The sequence below is a fragment of the Drosophila innubila genome, assembly GCF_004354385.1.
Source record: "Drosophila innubila isolate TH190305 chromosome 2L unlocalized genomic scaffold, UK_Dinn_1.0 4_B_2L, whole genome shotgun sequence".
Classification (NCBI taxonomy): Eukaryota; Metazoa; Arthropoda; class Insecta; order Diptera; family Drosophilidae; genus Drosophila; species Drosophila innubila.
The window spans coordinates 14,545,296-14,566,157 of NW_022995372.1; the positions used below are offsets into that span (position 1 = coordinate 14,545,296).

Below are 20,862 nucleotides of genomic sequence, written 5' to 3' on the forward strand. Positions count from 1 at the left end.
CTGATAGAGAAAGGTATATTGCAAATGTGTGAATGCTGATAGTGGGCAAACTAAAAAGGGAAGAAGGAAAAGAAAGAAAAAGAACAATGAGAATAAAAATAAAAAGAAAGATAGTTGAAAAAGAACAAAATAGAATAGAAGAGAAGAGAAGTTGAACAACAAGGAAAGTTAGGAAAATATAAAGCAGAAAGAGAGGAAAAAGAATTGATAAGAAAGTTAAGATTGTAATCTCTTAGATCACATCCCTTAATCTTATTAAAAATTTGTATAATTCAGTAATTATTTTCAACTTTTTAGATTTCTTAAATGATTATTTAAAATACACTCGTAAATATTAAATACCAAGTACAGAGAGTATCTGTCAGTCAAGCATACTCATTTAGAGCATTTTGTGAGTTCCCATCTGTGTGTAGGCAGGACACACTGTACCATGTACTCAAGAAATTACCCAAGTGTATGCTTATATGGTTATACGAGTATTTTACATCGCATTTGCCTTTGTTTCGACGTCTTCTTTTACTTCCGTTTGCATTTTTGAACTGCTCTCAAGCGGTTTCATTCTCCTTTTTCTTTTTCAGGGTTTTTTTATATTTGTTTTGTTAAAGGATATGGGTAAGGCAACCACAAAAGAAGTTATCCATACGAGTAGAGAATATAGTTAACAGAGTTAAAGTCATTCCAAGCTGAGAGTTTGGAAAATATTGAACAATAGCGATGTATAAATATGGATTTGATTAGGAGATACAAAAATTTGTTAAAGTATTGTGAAAGATTACATTCTATAATTGTATAGGAAATAAAGTCAAGGAATACTATTCTATCTAGTATCTATCATAGAGTTCCCATAGTAGAATCCTTGAATCGTTGTATTCTATAGATTCGCATGGGAAATAATTAGCATCGACAGCTGCTGATGGTCATCTCATTGCACGCAATCCAAAGATGCTGAGAATTAATTTTCTCACAGCTCAAGTGTTCCCATTTGGAAAGCAGTTTCATCCAGGTAAACTCCATGCTGGTCGGATCAACGCCCAATTGACAGCTAATAATTACACACTTTAACAGTACAAACTGCTGCAATGCTGCCCCTACCCCTCAAATGCTACCCCCGGACTGCAATGGGTGCATAGGAATGTCTACCCTCTTGCCCCTACTCCCTACACTCTAGGCCCTTTCGCCTGTTCTAGCCTATGGCCTCCTAGGTAGTTAAGGGTGCGTTTAACGCCATGGCGTGTGAATTTTTGTCTATATTTGTGCTTCTTCTTGAATCTCTCTCTCTCATTCTTGGCCAGACGAAGCGAATCCCACGGAGTTCAAGAATTTGCGAATTTCCCCGATTGTCTGCGAATTATTTAGCAAGCTACCCTTTCAGCCTCAGTTCCGAAGATGAAGACATATTCAGAAGAATGAACAAAACCTTCGCATGCTGTGCGCATTTTGTGAGAACTTCGATTAAACTTTATAATGAGAATTATTTTTATATTCTCCTATTGATTTTATAGAGAAGTATCTTTAGTTTACTTTTACAGATTTAAGATAAACTTGTCGAATTTATTACACAGATATAGTCTGCAATTACTATGGTTAAGTAGAGAAAAAAATATGAATAATATAACAAAGTAGAGATAAAAAGAAAGAAAAAGGAAAGAAAATACGAGATCATTAAATAAAATAAGAAATAGCAATACGTCTATATAATTTTCCAAATTTAAAGCCAAGATTGCATAAACTGCATTATATCACAACTAAATTTTGCTTTAAAGTTGACTTCTAATGGAGAACATATTAATCTAGCATGTTAGTTAAGACACGAAAGTGCTTCGATTAGATCCTTTGGAAGACAGTGCGGAAGTTTATTTTTCTGCTTTGGGCATCTAATTAAATGGCTGCAGTTCCTGCTGTTGACATTCTCCTTTGTGAAGCTTGTAAACTAATTGAGCTCATTATTACTGGGAGCGCACACAGACTTAATTACCTAACTAAACATCCGCTAAGCTGTCCATATATTTATCTGCATTACACTATGTATATACTTGTATGCCACATTTTTTTGACATTCATTTTTTATGAAAATTCCCACGACCACCGACACAAACTTCAAGCGATAAAAAAAATTATAAATTCCGACACTGCGACAAGCAACCCTCCTTCCAAATGTACTACGCCTGGTCTACTCATCCAAAAGGACGACGAAAAATAGGATGAGGACGAGAACGAGAACGTGGTGGTTGATAGGCTTCACACCGCATACCCCCACCCCTCCACGATCATCAGACAAAGCGCAGGGCGGCATAATTATAATTGCATATTAAGTACTACACATACGAGTATGAGTATATAAAAATGAAAAGAGAAAAAAGGAAGCCATAAAATGTGTATCCTTTTTCCTATGCCTCTCTTTACGTTTCTTTCTGCTAACAAAGCGTGTGAACTCTGCGAATGCAGCCAGAAATGCAACGGAGCATCCATTGTGACATTCCCTTGGCTTGAGCTGTAGATAAAATGGATTTGTATAGATAAGGATTCGTTAAATCTGTTTCCTTTTCATAAAGTAATCTGGAAGACTAAGCAAGATCTAAGCTGTACCTGCAAACTTAATCCCACAGACCACAATATGGTCTCGGTCTCATTATTATACATAGTATGTTCAAATGGTAGCATCTGTTTGGTGTTAACCAGTTGGGAATTCCTACTTATAAGCTGGTCAACCAACCGCAACGGTGATGAGCGTCATCATTCTGACTACAGCTGGACAGACTCGGATTTCGTTGGTGGTCAATTGGTTGGGTCTATGGGCGGGTCAGCAATGTGCAACAAGTGTCGTTGGCCTTTTGGGGGCATCAAATTAATTACAGACTCCATGAGCAGGCAACTTGTGGGTGCCAGCTTGATTGTCGTTATGCAATAACTAATACAAATTAAGAGAGAGAGCGTGTTTGAAGAACAGATACTCTTTATAAGATTACTTTGTATATTTGTAATGTGTCTTCAGCAATCATTCTTAAATATTCATAATAGTTAAGTTTTCAAAAAAAAAAAAAAAACGGATTTTAGTATTATTTCTTGAGAATTGATTGATTTTCAATGTCAACTACTTTTTTTAAAAAAAAAAAAAATACGTAAACGGGAGAAATAATCATTAAATATTTGTGTTCTTTTAGTAAAGGAAAAAACTAGGTAATTCAGTAAATTGCGGTTGAATCTCTGAGGAATTCTCTTTGCATAGGAAATTTGAAGAAAATTCCCCCTTATAAAACAATTTTTTTTTTTTTGAAATTATCAAAATAGTTAAAGCTCATGATAATCTAGGTAAATTTTTGATGTTTCTCAAGCTATCATAACGAAATATTTTCAACTGGTAAACAACATAGATATATAAGTAATTTTAGAATTTCAAGACTATTTCTTTAATACTTATGTTTTTTTTATAAAAGTTAAACATTAATTGCGGGGAAAATAAGCAGAATTGGAATAGTATCAAGGCAGCTGAATCGAGGTATTAATTTAGTTAACATACATGGTACCTGGTATATAGATGCTTCTTCATTTATTTTATATTATATACCCTAGACAATATAGAGTTCCATCGATATATGCTTCAAGTTTGATGTCAATGACTGCGCTCATGTTAGGGTTAATTGTTTAATGCTGTCTGAAAATGAAGCACACAAATTGCCATTTTCTGACACGCTAATTTACAATTGTTAATTATTTCATTATGTCGTATATTGTCAAGTGTTATAGATCAGCGCCATATGATTTGTATATGTATTGCGATGTGTTCAGCTTGTGATGTAATGAATTAATTACTGGAATATCTGGTTAAGAGGTAGCTCTACGGATATTATTTTATTTCAATGTATTATATTCCTATAACCCTTTGAACAATTCATGGATTCATTTGATTTTTCTTTGATTGATTGATTGCATTTGATTTGATTTAATTTCCCCACTGACCTGTCGTGCATTGTTTGCATAAATCAGGAAATACGTAGATTGGATTGATTAATTAACGCTTCGAGTAAACCTAAAGAAATTATATGAATTGATAAAGTCAACACCAGGCTTTATCAACGTCCGCTCTTGGTTTATCTATAGTGTGTACATATTTGTAAGTAAATATCCATGTATGAGCATAAAACTCGACCACACCATCCGATTTGTATTTTGATTTTCCTCTTGGTCGAGTGGAACCTGTTTCGTGTTTGGCTTATTGGTTGAATGAACCCTTCCGGTGAGTTATGCCCGGTTATGCTCTGGGCCCAATTGTTGTCACTCGTGATATCATATTTACTTTTAATGCGTGACTTAATAGTCTTTTCCTCCATTTTGTAAAACGTGTAACGGTTTTGCTTTTTCAATCCATGAATCATGCGAGATAAATGCTTGTTTCGGATTTTCCCATTTCAAGTCAACTGAAACTTGTCTGTAAGTTGACCAGAGTTTGCACTTTTTTCTATACGAGTACAGTTTCAGATTGTTTGTCGCTTCAGATTGTTTATAGATTACAATAGAAATGTACTTCTTGGGAATGCAATAGTTTTGGGAAATCTTTTAAAGAAAGATTTACAGTCGTGATCGTGAACGAGACAATGATTAATTACACGTTGAGTTCATGACCCATTTCATGTTACATTTGATAAGCAACAAGTTCTTTGAACACTTAACAAAATGCATAATGCATGACCCACATTCGAAAGAGAAAAAGAGAAGCCAGCTAATCCCACGCCTTTGGACCCACAATTTGATTAGCCAACTGACCCTTTACGACACGCCTCGACCACAAACAGAGTTACCTCGCTGACCAAAATTGAAAATGCATTCAAACAGCATCCAAAAATAGAATCATTGGCCCAGAGTCGCACTCAGGGCTCTTAATCCCGTGTAGAACCCAAAGCAACAAATTGTCGAGTGCCCTTGTCGAAGCGACAAAGCCACAACCACCACCACCACCACCTCAGACTGGCCAACAGTAAATAAAAGCTTCAAACCGGTTTTGTAACATTTACAGTTAGGTGGTTCCTAGCACCAAACCGAAGAAGAAAGCGGCTATAAACATTCTTACCAGTTTGAAGCTGCAACCGCATTCGAAAGATACTTTTTTTTCCATGATTTATTTGTGGATGGCGTTGAACTCGGATTTAGTGCACTCAAACCCCAACCACGAATAGAAAAATATACGTGCTCTGGTCTAAGCAAACACCGTAACTAGCCAACAGTGCGATAGTCTTGTTGGCCAGGTCAATTAACGGCCCTGAGCTAATAGAAGACGACAGGGTTTTTGAAAATGTGTAAAACTGCAATGTAAAGTCGGTGGATTCGTGGAATTGAGCCACCACAAACAGCATTGCACCACACTGCAGTGACTAGCAAACATTGTAGATAAAATTATATGTCCGATAAGACGTATCTATTGTATTTTATTGTTGTTGTGATTACGAGCTATAAAGTTAAAATTTAAATAGATTTTTGCATGGAAAGATTTTTTATTTTAAAGTTAAGTTTCATTTAATGTGTCTGTTAAATAAACTGATTCAACTTGTTTTCTTGAGTCGTTCGTTGATGATATTATTAATTAATATTATATATAACAATTATAAATATGACAATATATATTATTTCGATTTAGCAAAACTACTCATAATATATTATAATTTTTGGTTTTGTGGCTTTGAAAGCTTTTGTGTTTTATTTCTAGCTTTAGGAATATTTTAAATTAGATTCTTGGGTTTGTTTTGCAGGGGTAAGGTTCCGGGTGAGGGTGTATTAGTTACTTATAAATTAAAGTACACATAGTCGCAGTAGAGTGAGTAGAGTTTACCGCAATATGAGACATGTGATAAAGTCACAAAAACGTCAGCGTGTGTTGCCGCAACGCAAAGAAAACAAAAGCCCCACAAAGTATAAATAAATAAAAAAAATAACGTAAAGCAAAAGAAGAAAGAACAAAACTAAACGAGGAGAAATAAATAAATTAAAAGTACGAAACAAAAAAACAAAACATATATATATATATATACGTATATAATTAAATATGTGTAAACAATTACGTGAGACAGACGACCGCACGCTACGATAAGCGAATTGTGAGAATTTTTTCTAAACCTTTTTTTTTTTGTTTGGAGATTAAACGGGCTACTCTCGTAGGTAGGTTTCTTAGCCACCAAATGAGTGCTTAGATGGCCAGTAGCGCCACAGATTTGGCTAACGTCAGACTATAGATATCAACAATAATTATGGATACATTTCGATAGAGAATTTGGGTTAAAGTGGATTCCGGGGGCGTAACCTCAAGATAAAAAAAAAACCTAGACGCATGGCTGACTCATTCCAATGGTAATCAATGATGAGTGTGCGTTTGGGTATTTATGAATGTGTGTTGCATATCAGAAACGTCCAAATGCTGCCCGATGGTTATTAGATAACGTATCACCCCCCTGGCTAAAACAGTATTCACTCGCTTTACAGATCGACAGCAGCAAGTCATCAATTAATTTAATCAAAATCTATAACTCAAATTCAATGAACAAATAATTTGTGCGATCAACAAGCCAATAAATCGATCAATAAAATTAAATATCATAAAAATACCAAACAATAAACATAATAACAACAACTATCAGTCTCAAAAGAGAACTGAAGAGTTAGAGAGAGAGAGAGAGAGATACAAACTGCAACAACATCTGGCTCTTTAGTGAGCGCAGGAATTGAAACTGCAAGCAGTTGGGCCAGCTGCTCGAACATCTGGCAACGCTCTGTCGTGCAGTTTTAAGCTGTAACGGTTATTGGACGCGTTTTACTCACGCCAAACCGGATAGAACGAGAGAGTAGGTGAGAGCGAGAGAGCACACAGACCGCAGCCATGGGAAACTCATCGTCACACACGCACGAACCACTCGAGCGCGGCTTCACACGCGGAAAATTCGGCGATGTTAAGAATGGGGTAGGTTACAACGAGGGTTGATCGAACACAAAGCCCAAGCACTTGTTTCTCTTTGCCATCTGTCAGCTGGCAATTGCTAACTGATCTATTTAACTATTATTTAGGCCATAATTAATTTAAGCATTTGCCACCCACAGAAATCGGCCTCGTTTCGGTTTAGCAAAAAGTCGCCCAAGAAAATGGATCGTCTGCGACGCTCGTTTCGCGATTCGTTTCGTCGTCGCAAGGATCGTGTGCCAGAGTCCTCGAAGCCGCATCAATGGCAGGCCGACGAGGAAGCAGTGCGTTCCGCCACCTGCTCCTTCTCCGTCAAGTATCTCGGCTGCGTGGAGGTCTTCGAGTCGCGCGGCATGCAGGTCTGCGAGGAGGCACTCAAGGTTCTGAGGGTGAGTTGAATGTGCTTCGATCAGGGATTAATACCAAAACAAATATCGGTTCCGGTATCAGTACAGCTTTGTAACGGTACATCAATGGAATCTTTGAAAAATTCTATTTCTAACACTTCGAATATATGTATACATATATGTTTCAAAATTAAGATGAGTTAAGACTTAATTTATTCGATATTTTGTATTTGACGGGAAAGATTAAATTGCGTATCATTTTTATTGAACTTAAGAACACGAATTGGACATACAAAATATTCAAACACTTAATTTTAAAAATTTTCACCACTCTAATTTACCGTTTTTGAGAATTTGTTTTTAAAGTATGTATTACAAAGATATATCTTAATCATGTTGAAAATATAGAATTAAAGATAATAAAGAACAGTAATTTAAAAAAACAAAACAATATTTTACTGATTGTTTATAGTATAATTATGATAGGCCTTACTTAAATTTCTAGCAGTAGCTTTTCCATATAATAATAACTTGTAAAGAAATGTTTTGGATTCGATTTCGGTTAATTTTCGTATAGGTTCCGGTAATTAATTAATTTCAGCATTATTAATTAATACAAAATAGCAAATGTAAAAGTCCATTTTTATAATGGAGTTTATTTTAATAATTAGTAATAATAATAATTAATAATTAATTAATTACCCGACTTTGATGGGTCCCTTACCATTTACTAACCTGATCTTCCTCTCTTTCTCCAGCAATCTCGACGTCGTCCTGTGCGTGGCTTGCTGCATGTCAGCGGCGATGGATTGCGCGTGGTGGACGATGAGACAAAGGGTCTCATTGTGGACCAGACCATTGAGAAGGTGAGCTTCTGTGCGCCGGATCGAAACCACGAGCGTGGCTTCAGCTACATTTGTCGGGATGGCACCACAAGGCGCTGGATGTGCCATGGCTTTCTGGCCTGCAAGGATTCTGGCGAGAGATTGTCGCATGCTGTGGGCTGTGCTTTTGCCGTGTGTCTCGAGAGGAAGCAGCGCAGGGACAAGGAGTGCGGCGTCACGATGACCTTTGACACTAAGAACTCGACCTTTACGCGCACGGGATCGTTCCGGCAACAGACGCTCACCGAGAGATTGGCCATTGCCACCGTGGGCAGCAATGAGCGTTGTGTCGATGGTCCAGCGATGCCAGGACCTCCGGCTGCGACGGTGAAGCCCTTCAATCCGTTTGCCATCGAGAGGCCGCATGCCACGCCCAATATGCTGGAGAGGCAGAGCTCGTTCCGGCTGAGCACCATTGGCAGCCAGTCGCCGTTCAAGCGTCAGATGTCGCTGCGTGTCAACGATCTTCCGTCCAATGCGGATCGGCAGAAGGCATTCCTGGCCGCTGCCGGCGGCAATCCGAATCCACATTCGTTGCACACTCCGCTGCGGAGTGTGTCGCCCATTGCGGAGGTGTCGCCCGCCAAGTCCGGGAATGAAGCGGCCCTCATGGCCGCCGACACCGTTAGTCAGCTGTGCCAGGAGCTCAGCCAGGGTCTGTCACTGCTCAGCCAGACGGATACGATGCTCGCCGCCGGCGATGATCTGAATTTCAACAACAATCATAGCATCAACCAGAACATCATTGCCGCCGAGAAGCAACAGAAGGTAATCTCGTACAGCGCCAGCGGAAGCGGCAGTGCCAGTGGCAGCGGAAGTGGCACGCCCACCGCCCAAGTGACGCCTCGTGTGGCGTCCTTGCCATCTCCAGCTCGCTCCGAGCCGGGTGTCGATGCAACCGAGCTGCCCAATGCCGATCAGTGGTTGGGTCAAGTGGTGCGCAGCAACTCACCCGCCGCACCACCCAAGAGGCCCAGCTACTTGGCCAATGTGGGACGTGCTCAGACCTTGGCAGCGCATGCCACAGCGGCAGGTGCAACTGATCCAGATCCTTTCGATGCCGAATGGGCGGCCAATGTGGCAGCAGCCAAGAAAATGTCACCGGATCTGCCGGGAAGCGGTACAGCAACTGCAACCGGAGCCGGAACCGGAAACAGCAACAGGCACAGCACCAATCCGTTTATCTCACCGCCCAAGGCGCCAGCGCAAACATTCCAGGTGCAACTGTAGGATGTAGGCTCAGGTCAGGACAAGATGCAGACAGGGGGCGGGGCATAGTGGCGAGGGGCGGTCCAAAGTGTGGTTCACTTGAAAAACATAACTTAGTGTAATGGGGCAGCCAGCACAGAGATCGAGAGTTAGTTTAAAGATACATATACATACATATATATATATATAGAAACAGATTCCGGATACTTAACGCAAACATAAAGTGTTGAATTATATAAATAAATATATATGTATACACATCTATATATGTTATACAATAAACAATGCATAAACAAAGAAGAATATAAACGGTAAATACCATTACGCAGCGCATAAAGTACAGTTAACTACGCATATAAGCAAAACACACGCATACAGTTGGTTAAGTAATTGTTTTGATAACATTAAAATTTCAAATACCTTTTATTGGTTTCCTATTTTTTCTGTCATAGAATGCATATACATAAATTCCAAGATTTATGTAGTCTAACTATTATTAAAATAACAAAGCGATAATTGTTGTCAAGCCAATTTCTTGACCAACTGTACATACGCACGCTAAGCAAATTAATTTAGGAATTGCACTGCTTAAACGCATTATAAAACTGTATACACTGCTTGCCAAGTTCGCCAAGCAGTACGCGTACACACACATATTCACTGTCTGAACTGCTTGCCAATTTAAACAAGCAGCTCGCCAAATTTGACCAAGCTACCAAGTTACCCGCCAATCCACCTTTAGCAACAACAACAACTTATACTACTACAACAACAACAGTTATTGCACTTTTACTTTACAGTATCTAAAATAAGTATGATTTCAAACTATCTTTAACTAATTAGATACTATGTACATACCATTATATTATTATTATATATTTGGATGCAGACTTCCACAACTTGTTGATCAATCCCAATACTAAATACTTATCTATACGTATATGTTCTTATGTGTGTATTTACCTACCTACAATACTATATCATACAATATACAGTACTTGATGTCTAGGACCAATTTTTTGTCTTTCAGTTTTGATTTATATCAATTTGATTAATTTAATTTAATTTTAAATTTGTACAAAATGTATTATACTTAAATTATAATCATATTTTAACATAAATAAACTGCAAGTTATTAAAAAAAATCATTTTATATTAAAGATATTGAATAAATCAATGCAAATCGTATACATTAAACAAATATATATACAAATAATATATATATTAATAAAAATTATACTTGAAAAAAAAAACATTTTTATATTTTGTTGTTTATAAAAATATTTTAATTGTTATGTTTTTACTCTGCAGAGAAGATAAATACAAGGTCACAAATCACAAATTTTTATTATCTCATACGATAAAGTTTACGATAAATCTATCCTGGGGTTAAACTAACCGTCAAGATAAATATGCGTTCCGTTGAGCAAACAGTCTCTACATAACATTTGTTAGTCTCTTAATATCTGAGTTTTCAATAAATTTTTGAATGTTTATTGGGAAATCACAGCATACACATATGTTACGTATAAACCACAAATATAACTAAACGAAAACATTTCTAGATAGCAGCATTTTAACAATTTATCCTTAAGATTGAGCATCTTATCTAATACTCAGCATCATCCAAATCCTTAAAGTGCGAGTCTGCAATTGAAACAAACACTTTCTTTCAATTTTTTCCTCCACGTTTCTTTTTATTATACTACCAAAATGATATTAACAAAGTTAGATAGAATCGTCAAATATCCCATACTTGGTACCTAAGAAATAGCGCAATTTTAGCCTGACTTAAAACATTACTTTTCTGTTCAACAATAAAAATACAAAAAAAAGTTAAAATATTTTTAGACACCTTAACTTCTCTTTATATAAATGATCCAAGATCATACAACTGATGTACTAAACAAAAAGATCCTTCTAAAAGTATAAAAGAAAAAAAAAAAAGCAAACAATTTAAATAACTGCGTTTCTATTCTATATACGATATGAATATAAGAATTCACTCAATGGACAACGTCTTCTGAGAGATCTTAGCTAATCAATATTGTAATATACGTGGCCATACTTTCCTAGGACAGCCCACTGCTGTCATGTTGAAAGACAAAAGTCTTTAAATTTAACTAAGATGTTTTCCATAAACGTATACTCTCTATATGTTTATATTTATTTATTTTCGATAAGTTATTGTACTTAATTTACATTAAAAATGGCTATTTTTCATATTTTATTTTTTATACACTGAAATTTTCTAAGTATGTCTTTACATGAGCACTTTATAAATATATACTTATACTACTATATATATACATATATAATATGAAGAAAAATCAAATTGCTTAGGCCCGCAGCATTTTTGCGATGATATTATCTATACATAACGATATGAAAAGTTAAGAAAAATATTTACATTGGAAAGAAAACTTGCATTTAAAATGTAAGAAAATTGGAACTAAGTTGGAAATGTTATTTTCTCCTCAAAAAGCAAATCATATAGAAAATATGCATATCGATTCGTTTGACGTTTAGTAAAATTTAAATAGTGGATCAGTGTACGTTCATTATAAATATGAAGGCAATACCAAGTCGTTGTCTAATCATTGTGGAAAGTTATCATGCCCATACGGGGTATAAAATATTTGTGAAATATGTAGCATTAATTTGAACGTTAAATAAATTAAATTGAGCAAACATTAACTCACTTATGTATTTTCAATATTTCAGCCGTTACATGTTTATACTGAGCTGCTTCTTGCTCTAATGTAAACTGCTTGCCGAAGGTCAAGCTTAGTACAATAAGCATTGCATGCTTTTGGGATGATCTCAACTAAAATATTCAAATATCGTAGACGATTTTGATTTTATAGAATTTATGATTTTTTTTTTTTGGTTTTTACATTATTATTTTGTCATTGTCAAAATTGGTAAATTACTCATTCCTCCTCATTGAAATTGGTCAATTAGATCCATAGCACAGAGATATCCTCCCTAGGGAGCATCCATGTGACTATCATCATTTTTCACTATCAACAGCCACAGCAATAGGAGCATTGCAAATATGCAGGAGTACAGGGTGAAACACACATCTCAACACAGCAGGCCTTGCAAAAAGGTCCTCCGCAGGGAGGTCCACAGGATGGGCACCAACCAGCCGGTCCACAGCACATTTTCTGAAATTTTATTAGACTGTATATTAAAAAGATTAGTAAATAAAATTCTTTAACACATACTAAAGTCTGTTGAGTAAAACTCGTAAATATTTATAAAGCGTCTTCTTCAATTTAGAAATTTATTCAACAGAAAAATAATATGAATACTGAAACTTTTAATAATGTAGGTTAAATTTGGAAAAATGAGAACAAAATAATAATGTAAAAATTTTCAACACTGTGTTAACTACACAAATTTCTAACCAATAATGAAAATCTTTACAGATTAGCTTCAAGCTTGCCGGCGAAAGTTTACATGGCCTACTTTAATATATAATTTTAACTGGGAAAACATATTGAAATCAATAAATATTTGCTTCCCTTACCATTTCAATAAATATCGTGTTGTCTTTTGTGTTAGTTCTTCCCGATCTGATAATAAGAAATATAATGATCAGTATAACTGATATGTGACGTCTGTGTGTAACTTAATTTGTAGCGTAGCTCAGTCATATTCATGCCAATTATAATAGCCCACGGTCCAAATACTTAAAATCTTCCTACTTACTAAATTAAGAAATTAACATTGCAGTGGATAGAGAATTATATAAGGAAATCATTTGTCTTAAAATACATTTGCATTTTTTTTTTCATTCAACTTTAATTTAAGTATTTACAATATTTAGAATATACGATATCATTAAAAGGTGGACACTTTAGTATTGCAGGAACTGTATGAAGCTATAATTTAATGAGATTTAGCCGACAATTTTATAAAGCGTGAAAAAACTTCATGATTATTTCAATTTTGAATCGTGATACCAGTGAGAAATCCATATATCTTGACGGTTTGTCGAATGCCACATCTGATGTAATGCTTCATGAAATTAGTAAAACCTTTTAACGACATCTTGAGCGAAATTAGAGAGCTGTTGGAGAAGAAAGGAAATCATTAAATTTGTGAAATATGCTAGAAATAAATACAAAAACTTACCAAGTATAGAAATTACTGTCCAGATGATATAAATATATAGGAAAAGGCACAGCCTATTGAGCTGAACAAGAACTCAATACCAAAGAGGCGCAGTTGAAGTTATACACCATTTGCAACGGGACTCCAGTTCCTGTAGTCCATCTGGGTAGCTGCATCATATTCCTGTATCAGACAGTCAACAGTGTCGCGTGCCAAATCCAGCTCATTGAGATCATCCTGGAACATGGGTTCGCGTCTAAACTGATCCAGAAAAGCATTACGCTTCCTCAGCTTGTCGTACTGAGCCAGAGAGCGATTGAAGAGAGCACTGATGCCCGTGTTATTGGCCATCATCAGTCCAGACACCTTGTGTGCGGACTGCACATAGGGTGAACTACGGGACAGAGCCACCTGAATGCTAGCCGGGCCCCAGGGTATAAACTGGGCCAGCTTACGCTCCCTTATGCGCTGCAGCGACTTGTGAACCTGAGTTGGATCCACCTCGCCTTGAATTATGTTCAGTATGGATATAAAACAATGCCGCTTGTCAGCTGTCGAGGAGACCATCATATTCTTCGGCTGCAACAGGCGACGCATCACATCCAAAACAGTTGTCTTGCGCACATTGATCTTCGTCTAGAGAAGTATATGTATTTATGATGAAGATGATAAGATTAACACAATTTCCTCTATTCACCTCGGGATCTGTGATCAACGGAGTGTAGCCTGTCATTAGAAAGTGTAGCTGTGGCGTGGGAATCAACGGAGCCGTCAATCCGATCAGATTGTTGTTCATGTATGAGGGATATCTCAAGGTGCTGGTGCTCACACTCATAATGGTCGACACCAGGTTGTTGATCTGGGTGAATGTGGGCGTTTGTATATGAAGACGCTCTGTGGCAATGCGATTTAGGGCTGTGTTGTCCAGGACGACGACACAATCCGCACACTTGGTCAGTCGCTTGAGGGTAAGAATCGAATTGTAGGGCTGCACAACGACATCGCTGATCTCGTCCTGATTGGGAAACACACTGTACGTTTGGATCAGCTTCTTGGGAAAGCGATCTGAGAGGCGTTCCAGCAGATAGGAGCCCATGCCAGAGCCCGTGCCTCCGGCTATCGAATGACAGAGCACAAATCCTTCCAGGGAATCGCTGCCGTCGGCCTCCCTATCAATTATATCAAAGACCTCCTCTTGCACCTTCTCACCCTGGCTAAAGCCAGAAGCCCAGTTGTTGCCGGCTCCGCCGCCATGCTTAGACAAGTAGACATTCTCCGGATTATAGAGCTGCCAATTGCAAAGGAAACCAAAAGAATTCCAGCTAATGTACAGTGGGACAAGTAATTGTTTTCTCAACAAACCTTGGCATACGGTGAGCTCATAATGTTGTGTATAACGCGCGGCTCCAAGTCGATGAGAACCGCACGTGGTATATAATGATTGTCGTCTGCCTGATAGAAGAAGACGTCCTTGCGATCGTGCCCGTCGGCCGCAAAGTCTTCCAGGACGCCCTCAGGTGAAATGCCATGCTCCAGGCACAGGCGCTTCCAGAACTCGAAGCCAACTGGCAGAAGATAATGCTAAACTATTAATTTCTTATTTAATTATGTTTATTTACTTACTCTGATTGCCGCATTGGCCCAATTGCAGCGTAATTATCTCACTTGGCATTTTTATCTGTTTGCTTTATCACTGCGAATATAACTGTGCTTTCCGCCATACTTCGAAACACACAATAAGTCAAGTAATTGTTTGGACAAAGAAAAAACGCAAATCGCTTTTAAACTTATTACAAAATCAACAGATTTCCTTATAGATTATGACGTATGAAACGTTTAAAAAAACAAAAGAAATAGCAAAGTTTAGTGGCCTCTATAAATACAAAAAATTAATAAGTTGTAAGACAAACGATTTTATGTAAAAAAAAGGTAAGCTGCTTTATTAAATAGATATGAGGAATTATGAATGAAATTAAAATAGAATTAAAATATTTGTTTTGTAATCTTTTTAAAAGTACATAAAAAAATAGATTTTTTAAATGTTACTAAATAAACCGAAGGTTGACACCAAGTAAAAATTTCCGATCTGGTTCGATTTAACCTATAAAAAATTTAAATTAAAAAAATGGGTAAATTTATAATATTTGCCTTAATTTTTATTAATTTTTTATGTATTTTTGAGAATTAATTTTTGAACTTCTCTCCCCCTTAAACCTTCATAGTATCATTGACCTTTATTTTGTCTAATTTCGACTTTCAATGGATTAGTCATAATTGCTTTTTTAAACAATTATTTAAGTTTTAAAATTGAGCGCACTTTTATTTCGGTATTTTTTTCGGTTTTATGTTCAGGGCTGCCATTTTGTTATTTAGCTATTTTACATCGCAGTTTCAGCTATTTTTCGGATGCTTTCCAGCTATTTTTTCTCTAAGAAGCTGGCAGCACTGGTAACGACATGATATTATTTTGAACAGCTGATTGTTGTATTTATTGATTTTTCGAGCGGCTTTGTTGATTTTGCAATGCAGCAACTGCAATTTTGTTTCTTAAATAAATAAATTAAAAGGAACATGCTGCGTCAGGAAAACTTGGCTGCCAATTTCTGCGGTCTGCTCGCCACCCAGGGCTACAAAGGCAAGTGTTGCAGGTTGCTTACAAAGCGAGCTATTAAATAAATAAAGTTTGTGTTTATCTGTGGTGCAGAGAAGGCCAACGAATGGCGGATTTTGGGCCAGGAACAGGACGGTTCATTGCTGACATCGTGGATATTTGAGTTCTTGGATGAGACCGAGAAGCGGGAGACCTGTGTTGGTCACTTTCATGCCACAAAGAAGCAACTGCGCGAACTCTGGACTCTGCCAGGTTGTGTGGAAATAATTCAGGCGAGCATCAACAGCAGCATTACCTTGCTGTCGTATGTGGTCAAGACAGCGCAGCGTTATGAGGCTTTCATTGTGGAGGTGCGTAGCAGTGAGGGCGGCATTCCAACGCCCCTAAATGCGGAGCCTTCGTCTCGCCAAATAATGACACAGTTTCTGTGGCGCGTGGAGAGCGCAACTCGCACCTGCTGGCAGGACAAGTTATTGGTGCTCACACACGAGGATTGTAAGTGGCCAAGTCGGCTATTCGTTAATTGAATACAGGGTATTAAATCCTTCAAATCTTGTTTCTTGTTAGCTATCAAACAGTACAGTTGCACAGTAAAACAGAGCTCCACGACGACACAAACGGGATGCGCCGAAGGCAGCGCCTGGCACTTGGATACGAGCATTTTAACACACGAAACGCTGGCGAGGAATTTCAGCTGGGCACAGTGGGACGCCGAGTGCCAGGCACTCTACTACATACATCTGAAGCCTAAGGCGGTGAGCCTCAGTCTGTTGGATGAACGGGAGCAGACTGGTGAACAGACAGCACCGACTCTCAGTCCCACCTTGTCCGCATTTCAATTCAACGAGAAGCAACCCACGGAAACGGTGGTCAGTATATGGATATAGATTTCTGTAGTTTATCTCCCTTTCATATATTGTTTTGTTGCAGCTCAACATTCCCCTCAATCTGCCCAAGTTGCCAACGAATACCAGCGAGGAGCCGCCCAGCTATGACGATGATGCAGTGCCTCTCCGTGTGCACGACAGTTCCTTGAATCTGATCATTTTGGCCGACAGCTCGGGCATGTTCTTTGTATGTCATTATTATCTGTATCAGCCCATGCAGCCGCAGCATGCGCAGGAATCCTCGAAGGAGCAGCAGGATGTGCATTTCGCCTACTCCGTTTCGTTGTTGCATCATGGCTGTGTGGTGCACTGCGTCATGCCGGGTGTGCCCTGGCAGAAGGCACGTTTGCTACGTCCTACATTTTCCATGCAGGGATCACATCATCTGTTGGTCTCTTCCGCCTTCTTTGTGCATCTGCTGGACGTGGGATTGCAGCACGAGCCCAGTTGCCACATTGTGTGTCCAGCTGTCAACAATCGCAGTCCTGACGTCACACACCTCGTGCCATTACGCAAATGGGGATCATTGGCTTACGATGCTGCCACCTTGGATCTGGTCTCCCTGAATGTTCCAAGAGCTCATCTAATCGAGGCCTTTCGCAATGACAACTCGCTGGATAACCGCATCAGCATTATACACTATTTTTTGATACATTCCACGGACTTGGATGTGCTGGCCGAGTTGCTGAGCAGCATTCTAGAACGTCCGCTTTCCCTGGACACCGTGGCGTTGCTTAAGGAGGCGCTTATTGCTGGAAGCTATGCAGCCGCCGTGCGTGGATTGCCCGAGGATGCGAAGCCTTTGTTGCGACTGCTTCCTCTGACCACTGCGGTGGCCACTCGACCCATTCAGGCCCGTGTGGCCGACATCAGTGTGGGACTCTCACACGAATCCCTGCACAATACGAGCATGATGTTGTTGTCACCTCAGCAGCGACTCTCGCCGTATCGCACGGATATCTGGACACGACTCTGGGAGCTACTCAATGAGACCGCTAAGCAGGAGCAGCCACGTTTTACAGCAGAGCAGGTGACGGAGAAACTTATCTTTAGTCTCGCCTGCTATCAGCCGGAGGCGTTGTCTCCTTGTACCACGCCTATGACACCGGATACGGGCAGCGGTGGCTTTGGAGATTACAGCAGCGGCAGCGCCTTTCCCTTTAGCAAAGAGGTGTTGCCCTTCATTGAACAGGAAGGTTGCACGGCCAGCAAACAGGAGCATGTCATCTCTGTGGTGAGTTGACTTTTCTTTTTATTCTTAAAGCTGTTATTATCTTCTCTTAAGAATCGAATTTCAACTTTTCTTAATCTGTAGCAACTAAAACTAGTAGTGAAACTGATTGATCTAATTGATTTTTTTCACATTTCTTAATTCTTGCAATTAATTCTAGTATCAATTAAACTACTTTTTTAAATCCAGATTTTTTAACTTTTTATTCCTTCAGTTTCAAGCTTAAAATTTTGAGTACTTTTTTTGAATTGTTAACTTAAAATCGGGGAATAACTGTCATAACTTAAAATAAACTGACCCGATTTTCAATCGGAATGCTATTTTGATCATGATTCGGTCGCTTAATTCATACTACATTTAAACTTTTTGCATTTAGAAAATTTTATTAATTTTTGACCATCATAGACATGGTTCCACGTTAATGGTAAGGTTCCTTGCTTAAATCTTATTTAATAATATTATTAAATTTTGAGTAACGTTAACTAATTTATAAATAAAATATATAAATATATTGAAACAGTTAAAAATAATAAAATCGTTATCTTTAATTGGATTCTTTAAAAATTTACGAATATTTTTATTCAGTTATTTTGATAGGCGAATATAATAAAGCATGGAGAACATAAGATAATTAAAATAAGTTTGAGGAAAATCAATGCAGAAAATATAATAAATTGTGTAAAGCGTATTTTTTGAAATACTTAGCAGGCTTGCAGCCTTGAAATAAATAATTGATAATAAAAATTTATAATTTATCTATTTGCATCCTTCTGTGCAGTATCTGCGTGAGCTAAGCGTGCACCTGGTTAAGCATTCATCTAAGCCGCATTCGGGTTTTCGCTGGCTCAAGGAGACCTTCTTTGAGCGCTCGCAGGCGCCAGCTCATGTCCACGCAGTAGCCTCGCAGTTTGTGTCCGCCCAGTTGGAGTTGTCTCGTGCTCTTTGCTCGCTCGTCTGCCGCGCTGCAGGATTGGATGCGCGTCTGGAGACGCTGCGTGGCTTTCAGCTAATGTGGGTAACAATCTTATATATATGATTATTAATTTTGATTTATAATAATTCGTATTATTTTGTTTTAGTGATCAGATGTCTAGCAATCAGCAGCACTCGCTGTTTCTCATCTTGGAACGCTATTGCTTGGCGGTGGAAACTATAGCTTTTCCACTGCCCGAAGGCTTCTCCTCCTTCTTCACTTATTTGGGTTATCGCGCCTTGGACTATGATATGTTTCTGCAGTACGTGGAGAATCATGTATTTGAGTTGCAAGTGGATGTCATGAAGAGCATTGTCTATGGTTTGCTTTTAACTTTATTTCCTAATCAGACGCCTTTCTAATAGTTGATCATTTGCAGACATTGAGGATTCCCCTCTGGGTACTGAGCGAAAGCTCTCGCTGCTTTCAGCTCTGCCCAAACAGCGTGCTCAGCGTTTGCTCAAGTGCTGGCAACACCCGGACAGTCTCATGATACGTGGACGGGAACACGCTGCCAATATATTGTCGGGTCAACATCAGGAGCCGCCTCAAAGACGCGGTTCTGGCAACGTAACTCAATCCCGCATGCATGCCAGAAGCGGTAAGAAGGAGCAGAGGGTTAAGGACATAATTTTCATTTCATTTTACAACATTTTTTATTTACACATTATCATCCAAGCACTTGGTAAACCCACAACGCTCATTTGCCACTCGTTGCTTTTGGTTGTGCTACTTATCATTTTAACCACAGCAGCTTTAAGCATTTTACGCTTTATCTGTATGCAGCGATCATCCTCTTGGTGATCAGGACACCCATCTCATCTCCAATATCCTATCCGATCTATTGGTTGGTAAGCAGCGCTTCTGTGTGTCTGTTTCTCGATCGTGTTTGTCTTTTATTTTTGTCTAGAGTTGATTGTAATCGTTGATTGGTTATTTATTTACTTTCTCATAACTTTTCTCACACTATTTCTGTTTTCATTTTCTTGTTTTTTAGATCTCACGGCAGAAACTTTATCCCCTCTGAACTCCTTTTTGGATTTGCTAACAGCCAAAGCGAGCCTAAACGAATTGGACTACAATTTGTTAATCGAAACGACGCTAAGTTCCATGGAGCTGCTAAATGTCAAAGATTAATCTAAGGATTAGATAATTTACTTGTTTAAAACAATTTTCTATTTTCAGTATCCAGCGTAATTGTATTATTTATATTATGTATAGCTCAAACTTGTGTGTCAAATGTCTATAATATAATCAAACAAATATTTATATTGTCACAAGAATAATCCTGTATTAATGTGCATGTCCTAATCCGTCATTACGAGTCTTATATTCTCCCTGTGTGATATGTTTTCATATACTTGCTTATGTATATATTTACTTCAATCAGTTTCCTTAGTCCCTGTGTCTAATAGTATAAGTATGTATTCTTTATAAAATCGTATATCAATAAATATTAAAATAAAACACATAATTATTTTTGTTGTGAAGGCTTTGGAATTAAATTTAAATGTTACAGGGGTGTATCCTTTATTGAACAAATATATCCCAGTGAGTGGTTCTGACAAAAATGCGAAAACGTACATAAACTATTAAGGCGTAAATAAAGTCAAACTGCCGAACTACCGATCATTACTATGTGGGTCTTGTTGCTGATT

At 38.1% G+C, this 20,862-nt stretch overlaps 4 protein-coding genes across 5 annotated transcripts in view; 2 read left to right on the top strand and 2 right to left on the bottom strand.

Annotated features, from left to right (window-relative positions):
• Positions 1–10,224, top strand: part of LOC117780128 (protein numb) — a 29,234-nt gene extending 19,010 nt beyond the window's left edge. The window contains exons 2-4 of one of the 2 annotated variants that reach the window (XM_034616540.1): positions 6,469–6,943; positions 7,081–7,329; positions 8,046–10,224. In XM_034616540.1, coding sequence (XP_034472431.1) covers positions 6,863–6,943; positions 7,081–7,329; positions 8,046–9,401 — 1,686 coding nt within the window. In that variant the 5' untranslated portion in view covers positions 6,469–6,862 and the 3' untranslated portion in view covers positions 9,402–10,224. The remainder of the gene's footprint in view (positions 1–6,468; positions 6,944–7,080; positions 7,330–8,045) is intronic. The other variant, XM_034616541.1, reaches the window with a different exon arrangement.
• A 2,032-nt stretch (positions 10,225–12,256) lies between these two features.
• On the bottom strand, positions 12,257–12,697 carry LOC117780548 (male-specific sperm protein Mst84Db). The gene is made up of 2 exons (XM_034617113.1): positions 12,611–12,697; positions 12,257–12,550 (listed from the first exon to the last, which is right to left on the bottom strand). The coding sequence occupies exon 2, from the start codon at positions 12,545–12,547 to the stop codon at positions 12,407–12,409; it is 141 nt and encodes a 46-aa protein (XP_034473004.1). The 5' UTR covers positions 12,548–12,550; positions 12,611–12,697; the 3' UTR covers positions 12,257–12,406.
• Positions 12,698–13,170: 473 nt separating this feature from the next.
• LOC117780412 (tubulin gamma-2 chain) lies at positions 13,171–15,220 on the bottom strand. The gene is made up of 5 exons (XM_034616925.1): positions 15,126–15,220; positions 14,865–15,067; positions 14,200–14,790; positions 13,524–14,138; positions 13,171–13,458 (listed from the first exon to the last, which is right to left on the bottom strand). Exons 1-4 carry the CDS (start codon positions 15,172–15,174, stop codon positions 13,623–13,625), a joined length of 1,359 nt encoding a protein of 452 aa, XP_034472816.1. The 5' UTR covers positions 15,175–15,220; the 3' UTR covers positions 13,171–13,458; positions 13,524–13,622.
• Positions 15,221–16,008: 788 nt separating this feature from the next.
• LOC117782044 (protein pigeon) lies at positions 16,009–20,481 on the top strand. Its single transcript, XM_034618958.1, has 8 exons — positions 16,009–16,137; positions 16,207–16,608; positions 16,681–16,982; positions 17,044–18,234; positions 19,010–19,242; positions 19,311–19,525; positions 19,584–19,805; positions 20,202–20,481. Exons 1-8 carry the CDS (start codon positions 16,074–16,076, stop codon positions 20,339–20,341), a joined length of 2,769 nt encoding a protein of 922 aa, XP_034474849.1. The 5' UTR covers positions 16,009–16,073; the 3' UTR covers positions 20,342–20,481.
• The last annotated feature ends 381 nt before the right edge of the window (positions 20,482–20,862 follow it).